This window comes from Kryptolebias marmoratus, linkage group LG10, assembly GCF_001649575.2.
Source record: "Kryptolebias marmoratus isolate JLee-2015 linkage group LG10, ASM164957v2, whole genome shotgun sequence".
NCBI classification, from domain to species: domain Eukaryota; kingdom Metazoa; phylum Chordata; class Actinopteri; order Cyprinodontiformes; family Rivulidae; genus Kryptolebias; species Kryptolebias marmoratus.
Genome location: NC_051439.1, coordinates 5,291,527 through 5,303,206, shown reverse-complemented (window position 1 = coordinate 5,303,206; position 11,680 = coordinate 5,291,527). Strand labels below are relative to the sequence as shown.

Genomic DNA, 11,680 nt, shown 5'->3' with positions numbered 1-11,680 from the left:
TTAGTTATCACTCACCTGTGCCCACTTCACCTAATTACCCTCTGTCCTTAAAACCCGCTCATCTCCTCCACTTATTCTCTGGTTCGTTTGTCTATTTCTCCTGCCGTCTGGTTCCGCTTACGTCATGTCTGCTACGTCTTTGTATTTAGTTCCATTTGTGCTGCCTCGTCAGCCTTTTGTTTTTGTCTCTTTTATTTTTAAAATAAATAATTTATTTTCTAAGATGAGTCTGCACACTGGGTTCGCCTCCTTCTCCGCCGCTCATGACATGTTGTTGGTTGTTATAAAACACACCAAACATTTCTTACAATGACTGAATTACAGAAACATTGTTAGTCTTTATGAAGAAAATTTAATAATCAGTAATAATAAAAAAAAAAAACAATAAAAATTCGTACTATAAATCACAATTTGGCTGCATTAATTTCTAAAAATTTAAATTGGTCACAGAGAAATGGTTATGTCAGTCAACCTCTACCCCATACCTTAAACTCTAGACTGGTTGATGTTTTTAATTGGAAAAAACAAACAAACAAACAAACAAAAAACAAGACCAAAAGGTTTAGGGAAAAATGCCCAACTCTTTTTTTATTGTCTGTAACTTATAAAAAGGTCAGAAGTAAAGCACAAAGTGCCTTTGCACTTAGTAGTTTGCACGTGCTGAATCTTTCATGAACAGCGTGTGCTTATAGCTGTGAAATTGCCCGGTGCTATTCAGTGCTGTGGGCAGAGGGAAACAATTTTAACGCCTATTGCACCGCAAATGAAATGGGATTTTCATTATTAAAATAAAGGCGAATATGCTCTAACCTCAACTAGAGGCCTGAAGGAGCTTTCGGATTTTACGGGGACACTCAAAATATTCTTTGCAATTTGTTGTAATGCAAAGATGATTTCAATTCAAAAGGAAGCTATATTTGGCTCCGTGATGTGAAGCACTTGGGATTCGATCTGCTGACGAAAGCCAAAACCACTACAAGCATGACTGTGCGTTTAATAAACCAAGTCTTTTGGCCAAACGCCATCATTGAGAGCACAGAAATGGCCTTGGGTCTAAAGCCGTGACGATATAATGAGGCCGTGCCCAACCGAGCTGCTTAGCAAGGATCCATTTTGATACAACTAAAACAGATCCATGTCACCAGAACACCGAGCACTGACTAATGTTGATCGCCCGTCGGCTCTCCCTGATGTAATTGCATCCAGAATTAATCAGTATGACACTCATCGGACACAGACAGGCTGTTAAAAACGAGCCAAATGTGTCATTCAACTTTTCATCTGGTCAGCCACAGACCATTCTCTGAGTTTATTACAGACTGAATGGATGCCAAAGCAGAATAACAGTCCTCTGCAGTAATATTACCAAACACACAGGGAGCAGAGGAGGTTCTGGGAAATATAAAGTAGCACTTTCAGTAAGCATAGCATGTAAGCATCTGTCATCTGCAGAGACTGATACATTGCCTTCCTGATCATCTTTAGAGGATTTTCAATTATATACTTGTTTGTTATGCCTTAACCGTATAGTAAAAGCTTATGTCTTCTGTGGATTATAGCATTTTTCTTCCGCTAAGCCATCCATCATTCATTCCCCAGAGCAGCATCATCCCTCTCAGGGTCACAGGAGGGCTGGAGTCCGTCCCAGCTGTCACAGGACGAGGAGCGGTGCAGTCCCGGGACAGGTTGGGAGCCCATCACAGCGCTCAGACAGACAAAAACGAGACAAACAATCCTGCACACTCACACTCTGACCTGTGGTCAGTTTACTGTCATCACTGTGTGAATGATGAGTCAGCAGCTTTCCTGTTTCTAGTTTCTTTCATCCATTTTCTGCAATCAAACTACTTTTGTATATTTTATGCTATTTCAATCTTTCATAATCAATTGTTTGGGTATAATGTGCTAAGACTGAGTATTTGTAACTTTTTTTTTGGAAATATTTCACTTCATTTCTCTTAATTCTTTCAAAACCATCGTTCTCTAAAATTTACAATGCATACTTGTTCTATTTTGTCTTCTTATGCTGGTTTTAGTTACTGTCTTGATTGTCTTAATTTTAGTTTTGAGCTGTAGTTTTGCACTTTTTAGCTTGTAGCTACAGTTGTGCTCATTTTAGCATTTAGCTAAAGTTATGCTACATTTAGATTTTGGCTGTAGTTTTGCTAATTTTAGCTAATTTTTTTAATTTTCGATTTAAGCTATATGGTTTAAGTAATTTTAGCTTTCCGCTATGATTGTGCAAATTTTAGGTTTTGCTACAATTTTAGGTAATTTTAGCTTTTAGCTACTGCTGTGCTTATTTTAGCTTTTGGCTAGTTTTAGTTTTTGTTCTGGGTGGCACAGTGGTGCAGTGGTTAGAGCTGTTTCCTCCCACCAAAAGACTGCAGGATCGTCCCCCGGCCTGGGGTCTTTCTAGGTGGAGTTTACATGTTCTCCCTGTGCTCATGTGGGTTTACTCCAGGTACTCCTGTTTCCTCCCACAGACCAAAAACATGCATGTTAGGTTCACTGGTAACAGTAAAACGGTCCCTAGATGTGAGTGAGAGTGTGAATGGTTAATTGTCTCTATGTGTCCCTGTGACGGACTTGCGACCTGTCCAGGGTGTCCCCCGCCTCTCACACTGTGACTGATGGAGACAGGCACCAGCTGCCCATGACCCGGAAAGGAGAAGCGGATAAAGAAAATGGTGGGATGGATAGTTTTTGTTCTTGAAGAATTTATTCTTCAGTAAATTTCATCAAAGTCATTCAGCACTCCGTCACACTGCATTTTTATAGAAAACTCAATGTTTAACATAAGCTGCCTGTGTTGGGTCTGCGGGAGGAAGCCTGAGTGCCTGGAGAGAAGCCAAAGAACCACAGGGAGAGCCTGCAGAGTCTGAACAGCCAGGCCCCAGCAGAGAGCTGAACCAGAGACGCTCTGCTAAGGTTTCTTTAAGGATTACTGTGTATGAGCGAAACTGAAAAGGAAAATTATAGCCTGTGGCCCAAGTTGCATTTTTGGATATGCAGAAAAGACTTGTCCCCCCACCCCCTCATCACTGCTTAGGATGCCAAAATAGCGGTCATAAATTTTCCTACAACAGAGAAGGAATCCATGGGTGGACAAGCAGAGATACAGTAACCTGCGTCTAAACAAGAACATCTGCTGAATGCCTGTGCACATATTCTCAAAGTGTGAATGAGTCACAGCACAGTAACATCCCACAGTGACACACTGCACGTCTTGATGATCTTCTGATGAGACTTTTTGAAAACCGCATGTAATAAATAATTAAATATGTTTGCAAAACACAACATCTTTACAACAATTAATCCATAAGCATTACCATCCGTCATCCTTCTGAGTGGGTGTTTTTAGTCCTGCAAGGACATGTATAAGGAATCATTTGTATCATCTGCAGTAATGTTTTTTAAACAATAACAGAAAGTCACAGCCTAATGGTGACACTGTGGTATTCATTATGCTTCATGTTGTTTTTTGTGCATGTTGTGAAATGTACAGGAGCGCGTCGAAAGAGATTATCTGCCGCAGCTGCTGTAGACAATAAAATTATTTTGTTTTTTAAAAAAAAAATGTGTAGTGATGATCAAAAGCTAAAACTAAAACTAAACTTGAAATATTTTGAAATCTGTAAAACACACTCATTTATTTCAACTAATTCTCGTTCTTTGCTGAAGGCAAAGCAATAATGTTTTTTCTTGTTTCTGCGTGACTACATGTGGTCGTTATACTCCTCGAACAGTAGCACAGTGGAACAGTGGTTAGAGCTGAAGCCTCCCAGCGAGAAGGTTGCAAGATCGCATTCCGGCCTGGGGTCTTTCTAGGTGGAGTTTACATGTTCTCCCTGTGCTCATGTGGGTTTACTCCAGGTACTCCTGTTTCCTCCCACAGACCAAAAACATGCATGTTAGGTTAACTGGTGACTTTTAAAATTGTCCCTAGGTGTGAGTGAGAGTGTGAATGGTTGTTTGTCTCTGAGTTTCTCTGTGATGGACTGGAGACCTGTCCAGGGTGTCTATCTACAGTGGTCCCTGTGTGAGAGGTAGGGGACACATTGGACAGGTCGCAGGTCCATCACAGGGACACATGGAGACAAATAGTCAGTCCCGCTCTCATTGACACCTTAGTTTCTGACGTTCTTTATTACAATTCATCAAGTATTTGTTGAGATATTTTGCTAACATGACGCACAAACGAATATATGCAGACATACACACGCTGACAAATACATTATCACCCTTTCATCTTCTTAAAAGGATTCTGAGGACATAAATAAACACTCCAGCACGTCTCAGCAGACGTCTGCCAGAGACTCGTCCTCGGAGCATTAAAGAGGAATCAAAGGATGTCAGCAACATCAAAGAAATTTGTCACACTCTTCATTGTGTACACAACAGAGAAAGCTGAATAAATCCAAACAGACAGTCTCAGAAGACGCAGCATTTAGTCCAAATATAAAGCAAATAAAAAGGGAAGATGAATGTTTCCTACCTTGTGGGTGTACGGTGCCTGTCCCAGGTTGATTCCATCTTTTGCCAGCTTGTCCCTGATCAGTACTTTGAGCTTCAGTTTGGGATAAGTCACAAAGTCATTACAGTCTGAGAATCTCAGGTTATGGTTCCCAGGACAGGAGGCCTGGTGGTGGGATCTCGGCGTCCCGAAGTGTTCCACTCTGTCTGAGCGACACCCAGTAGCAACCAGGGGCTCCAAGGTGAAATAATAACCGGGCACCTTCTTCCTGTCCTCCTCTTTCAGCTCCTGCACGGCCGTGAGCAGCCGGTGTCGGTGGTACTGCACCCGGACTCCTATGGCATCCAGATCCGGCTCCCCAATCTGCTTGCAGACTTCCAGATCGTCGTAGCCATTGTCCAGGAACGCCTCCACGTACTGGGCTAGGTGGAGCTTCGACAGCCACTGGAGGACGAGATTCGGCCCCTGGCTCATTTTAAGACGGGGTTAATGAGGCTGCTTCAGCTGCACGTCGTCGTCGTCTTCATCTTTGCTGAGGCTGCTGGGGCGTTTGGGAAGTCCCGCGCTGTGGTCCGCCTCGCAAACAGTCCCAGGTGCAGCTCCCCAGATTAGACACATCTGTTAGAGAGTGGGGAAAAAAACAAAGCAAACACATAATTTCACTTTTCATGTCAAAGCTGTGTAAAACCTGGCTGATACATCTGCTCTACTTAAGCTCACTATGCAAAAAGGTCAGAGCAGGTTCATGGTATGACATGCTGTGGAGGCGTTTACTGATTTAAGCTTTGGAGACATTTGATCATTCGCTGCTGCTACATACATGTGAACTATACGAAACAAGGGGTGTTATAATAATAATCGGTTAAAACATGATTTGGACATTAGGTTTCAATATGTAACAATCAATATTACAGAATCACAGTTAAAAAGTATAACCCGAGGGGTTCCACAAGGCTCAGTATCAGGAACTAAATTATTTATGATGTAAATGAAGAGTATTTGTTCTGTAACGTTGAAAACTCTAATATTTGTAGACGATACAAACACAGGTAGCTCAGGAGGAGATTTAAAAGAATTAGTAAAAAGAGTAGAAACTGAACTGATTCTGGTCAATAAACGGTTTGATGTGAATCAGTTCTTAATAAAAGTAAGGCGGTGGTGTTTACGACAAGTCTGATAAAACTAAAGACAGTTGAAACTGAAAAAGTTTGTGAATGATTATAGATCATAAAGTCTTTTGGAAACCACATACAGCTCGTATCAGAAATAAATGACCTAATTCTGTTGATATTTTGTATAGAGTTAGAGAATTATTGGGCGTAAAATGTTCTTTATATGTTAGATTGTGGTGAATGTTGAGGAAATGCATATAAAACAAATTTAGACCTAATACTTAATAAATTAGGAGAATAAAACAAAAAGCCTCTCTTTTACTGAACATATAAGTTCTTTATTCCCTCCAGATATTTCTGTTTTTAAAAACCAACAGGCTTCCAGGTTTTATTCAAGCTTTGTTAAATCAGGAGAACATATTATTACAAAGTGTGAAGGGTTATTTATGTTTGATAGTTGTCCAGATCTAACTGGTGGTAAATACAGATTTGTTTCTGTCCTGGGATTAGCATCAAGTTAAACACTAAGAAACCAGCAGCTGGGTTAAAAAAAAATAATAATAATAATAATAATGTATAAAATTTAAGTTAATTATGGATTATAATGTAAACCGAAATGCTTAAGATTAGTGAAATTATTTATTGAGTTATTTTTTCCCGTTTTGAGGATTTTCTTTTTTAAATTTAACATTAGATTAGTGCAAATAAGCTTCAGTTTAGCCAACTCCTTTTTGATTTTGTTTTTTTATTTTTATATACAATCGAATTGACCTAATCCATTAATTCAATATGTACTGGTGACATATTAAGTGTATAAACTGATAATAAATCCGCAGGGATTGTGTTCAAGCTTCAGGAGTTCAGAAGAATTCACCTGAGTTAGACTTTTAAAGCTCACCAGCTGTCTGGTAAAGTTCCCATCAGCCATTAAAAATAGATTTGTTACCGGATAAGCGCCTCGTTGAAAGCTCAGACAGAAGCTCCATCTTCCCAGGCTGCATCCATCCTCTTTGTTTCATTCATGGCACTTCTACCAAACATTCACAAAAACACGGGATGAAACTACCGTCCGAACGCTGGCAGACAAAAAACAAAACACCACAAATCTCCACCGACCGACGGCGGGGCTCGCTCCGAGCTCCTCTGATGCCGTTTTCAAGTTTCCTGCCCCTCCGCAGTTCAGACTGATGCTGCCGTCGCCGCTGTCCGGCTTCTCGCTCACTCTGCTGTAGTTTCCTCTGAAGCCGCGAGCACTGCTGCCACCTGCAGGCCGCTCAGAGAACTGCAGCGACACGGAGCAACAATGTGATCAAAGAAACCTAAGTAGACAAATGTGATTAAGTGATGAATGACTTTCAAATCTACTGAAGAACCTGTAAACCTAAAAGTAACAGAACACTAGGTAAAAGCCACAAGTACCAAAATGCTAGAAAAAAAAGCTAAGAGTAGCAAAACAATAGCTCAGGATATCAAAAAAAAAAAAAAAACTATGCCTAAATACAAACGATAATTAAAAGCTAAATTTAACAAAAGGCTTGCTAAAAGGTAAAAGCAGTAAAACAACAACTTAAAGTAACAAAAAAGTTGCAAAATCCAAACATAGGAAACTGCTAAATTCAAGCTGAATGTAACAAAAACTATCTAAACCTTAAAAGTAAGAAAATGCTAGCTAAAACGAGCAAAACCATTGCAAAAGAAGAGCCAAAAGCTAAAGTAACTAAAGGCTGACTGAAAGCCTAAAGTAGCAAAAAAAATGGCTAGAAGCTAAAAGTACCAAAATGATAACTAGAAGTTACAAGCAGCAAAAGGCTTGATGAAAGCTAAAAGCAAAACAATTGCTTAAAGTAGCAAAATGCTAACTAAAAAAACAAATGTAACAAAAGGCTAGCTAAAAGCTAAAAGCAGCAAAAGGCTAACCCAAAGCTAAAAGTAGCATAAAAAGACAAAAAGCTCAAGTACCGGTAAAGTAAAACAGATTACAAAGAGAACAATGGTTTATAAAAAGAAAAAAAACAAAAACAATGTAGAGATCTCAATTTGTTTCTAATATAAAAATATTTTGTAAATAAAGTTAAATATTTTTAAAAGTATAAAAACTACAAAACCCAAAAGTCATAGCACCAATGTTTGGTGTGAGCCGAATGTTTTGGTATAAAATAGCACAAAGTAGAAGCAGTTAGACTGCAAAAACGTACAAAAACAGGTAAACAATCAGCATTTGTACAATTAAATATTGCATCTTAGCAAAATTAAAAGTAAATAATAATGTCAATTAGTTTCTATTTTTTCCATTTTCTATCCAAGCTACAAAATAAATATTAAGTCTATATACTTGAGTAAGAATTTAGATAATTAAGAATGAAATTAAGATCAGAACTATGCTCAAGTGTCTTTAAATATGACATTTAAGATACAGCTAACATTTACGTCAGGTGCAAAACATGTCAACAAGAACTTTAGTGAAGTCAGAGAAAAGAAGGAAACTAAAACCACAGGACAAGACTTGTTCTGATAGATTTTACATTTATTTTCCATTGCACAATAATATCTATGTATACTGTATCTACAGTCTAAACTGTTGGTGGCAGCAGATTAATTCAGACATCCATGTGAAATTTATTTTAATAAAACTGTACAAAAATTGCCTACAATGGGATGGATGGATGGATGGATGGATGGATGGATGGATGGATGGATGGATGGATGGAGACTGAGAAAGCTCGGAGCTTAGCTTGGATTCTGATGCGTTTCTACAGCACGGGTGGGGTGGGGGGTTTGGGGGGGAAGCAGGCGTTTCCATGAAGCAAACAGGAACAATAACAGAATTAGCCAGGAAAAGGATCTCTCACACGGGTACAAGTGGCTGGATCGAATGGAAACGGGACACGCCTCTGATGAAGCTTGGCCCGCCGCGGTGGTAAATACAAATGCCAGAACAAACGATCTCTAAGAGGGATAATACATGGTTGTTTCAAGTTTGTAAACACTTAATATCATGCATCCTTCAATGTGCAATAAGAGACCATTTAGGACATAAAGAGCAAACTGAAGCACTTTAAATTCGAGGCCACACTTTGTAGAAAGACTCAGCGGCCCCACCAGAGGATGATTCTGCTGCAGAAGCAAAGCATGTTAGATATACACCAGAAAATGATGGATAGTTATGAACAGCCATTGTTTGGACATAAATGTCCTATTATATCCCAAAAAAATACATAAACATATTCATTTTTATTTGATTTTTTTAAATTAAAAGTATATATATTTATATATATTTTCTTCTTTTCAAATATATAAATATTTCATAGCATCATTAATCTGACACTGAAAACAAATCTGAGAGTGGAGTGATCAGAACGAGCAAACGGCATAAATAAAAGTACGATTTGGTCCTTTGAAAAAAAAAAATAAGGGGGAAAAAAGAAAATTGGACGAGAATAAACATTACAAATCATAAAAATATAGGTAAGTACAAAAAATAGTGCAAAACCCACACAGTGTACTCGTCCAGATGGGTTTATTCAGCAGTAGGTTCAGATCGAGCTAAAACTGAAGAGTTTCATTCAAAAAAAGCTGCATCCATCTTAGTTAAACTATTGGGAATTTTTAGGAATTTATAGGAATAAACATGGAATTTAAAATGCTGCAGGTTGGTCTTTAAAGGGGGTCTTGAATTGAGCTGGGAGAAAAATATATATTAGCCTAATCTGGACTAAAACAAACAGATACCATGAATAACCATGACATGAGCTACCACAACCTAAAAACAAATATCACTTGGACATGTAAATTTGTTTTGTTTATATATAAATAAAATGACAAAAAAGCCAAAATAATGAATAAGATTTAGATAAATATGTTGCGTGAATGAAATTTGACATTTCCTGTAGATAAATTTGGATATTTCAATGATTGTTTTAAACGTAATTTACTGATTTTTGTTTTGTTTTTATGTGAACTTAATGACACCTCACCTGAGTATGTGTTCAGAGTCGTGTACGTGAATTTAGAAAAGGATGTCAACAACAACAACAAATAATTCATTTGTAAATTAGTATAAATTAAATTTGTTACTTTTTAAGCTTTGGTTCAAACTCATCACTTGTCGATGACATCATCAGTGTATGAGAAAGAAGCGCTTATATTTTTGTTTGGATATGGTACAATTTGTTTAAATTACCTCAATTTCCAGTTACTTCCTATAAATTCCCATGAAAAGTTTACAATTTGGAATATTTCCAAAACTCCCCAGCTTAGCTTCCCGGGAAAGGTTTCTGGAAACTTTGTAACCTTAGACCTAACACTTCCTAAAGATACATTTGTTCAGGCTTTCAACCCATTTTTATTTCCAGCAAAGTCTCTGGATTTTCCTCGGTGGATAGCTCATTTTGGAATGAAACTCTTCGAACTCGGCCCCGCTTGCTTTCTGTACACGAGCACAGCAGTTTAAAAACGATGAGAAAGATCGCCGTGCTTTAAAGAAGCAGCCAAGACAATCTGCGCTCCTCCTTGTACACAGCAAACTGCAAGGGTCAAACTAGCTTTAGTATGACCATTCGGGGGGGAGAGAAGAGGAAATCAAGACAACTTTGTGAAATTAAACAAATCTTTGGTGTCAGAAAAAAAAAAAAACGTGGCCAGAAGCGTACACTACGTCACGTCGCCTAAACCTGCACTGTCAGATTTGTGTCCAGCTGCCGCGCTATTTACAACATTTGGCAGCAACCTGGACCTACAAAGTCTCGTCTCTCTTTTCAAAATAAAAGATCAACAGATGATGCTCCTATATTGACACAAATAGCAGCATATCCTTGCAACTTGTGAAACCCCCCCCCAAAAAAAAATTCTAATTAATCACATAGAAAAAACACTGTCAAGCAAAAACCTCATAGACCTACTGTAATACACTGTATTTATGTAGTATCATAAACATATTCCTGCATATATGTATGTTCACAAACACACATATATACACACAGGTAGAGGTTAGCATATATGCGTCATGAGGCAAAAGGCTAAAAGAGAACTTTCTTTTTTTTAAAGTTCAGAAAGAGATGACCGACGGCGCGGTGTACAACAAGTTGTTGTGCTCGGTCCCTTCTGCTGGCAGCTACAAATACAATAAGAGCATCCTCACTTCCATTGTGCTGTAAGAGACGCATGCGTTTTTCTATATGCAGTGAGAGATGAGGCAAAAATCTACTTCAGCTACAAAAGAATGCCAAAAACAAGTCTGAGCAATCATGTATAGATAGACTTTTATCACAGAAATCTTCAAATTGTAACCAAAATATACATTTATGCTTCTCATGTTAAGGACAATCTTTGTTTGGCCTGTTGACACCTTCATTAATCTCAAAGAATACCCGAAAAAAACAAAAAACGCAAGACCTTCAGGGGTTTTCCAGTGTATCAACTCATCAATGTAAACTCTTCATTGGGAGTAAACATTTTCAGCACTGTTTTTTTTTTTTTTTGCACATTTCTTTGACAAAGAAAATGAAAATTAATGCCCAACACAGAAATTCCTTCTCCTGTCAGTACATATATATTATATTTCCCCAATAAATATCTACTTCAATCCTTACAAAAAAATATCAAAGTGACTGAAATAAAAGCAGTTTCCCAACCAAACTTTTGAAAAAGTCTGGTTGGCGACAAAACTACCCAACTACCAGCCCTTATTCAGAGAGAGGCAACAGATTCACCATCTTCCTGTCCAATTGTATTTTTACGAATCTAAGTGCTTGATAGGCTCTTTCTAGACAAATACTATAACAGAAAGAAGTTACTGACATATGGCAGAGGACAAAGTGAAAATATTATAGACCAGAAAACAAACAGAAGTTCAAACATTCCTAGAGAACCTTCTGTGTTCAGAGACTTGATTCGTTTTCAAGGATCAGACTTTGCTCCTCGTTAAGGTGTTTGGCAGACACTATAAAGGGTTGAGAAAGGAAAACAAGTGCAGCCTGGCCGTTTCATGTGCGTCGCTTTCCTCCTTCAGAACATGAAGTGTGTGATATATATTTAGAAATGTACGAGTTGGATTTGAGTGCGTCTTTTTTTTTGGGGGGGGGGGGGGGGGGGG

The 11,680-nt window shown here is 38.3% G+C and overlaps 1 protein-coding gene across 1 annotated transcript in view; it reads right to left on the bottom strand.

The window, feature by feature from the left end:
* The window catches only part of LOC108239093 (SAM and SH3 domain-containing protein 1-like), a 78,490-nt gene extending 71,709 nt beyond the window's left edge, over positions 1–6,781 (bottom strand). Inside the window, exons 1-2 of the mRNA XM_017421592.3 lie at positions 6,536–6,781; positions 4,499–5,095 (exon numbers count right to left, since the gene is read on the bottom strand). Coding sequence (XP_017277081.1) covers positions 4,499–4,951 — 453 coding nt within the window. The 5' untranslated portion in view covers positions 4,952–5,095; positions 6,536–6,781. The remainder of the gene's footprint in view (positions 1–4,498; positions 5,096–6,535) is intronic.
* Positions 6,782–11,680: the final 4,899 nt, after the last annotated feature.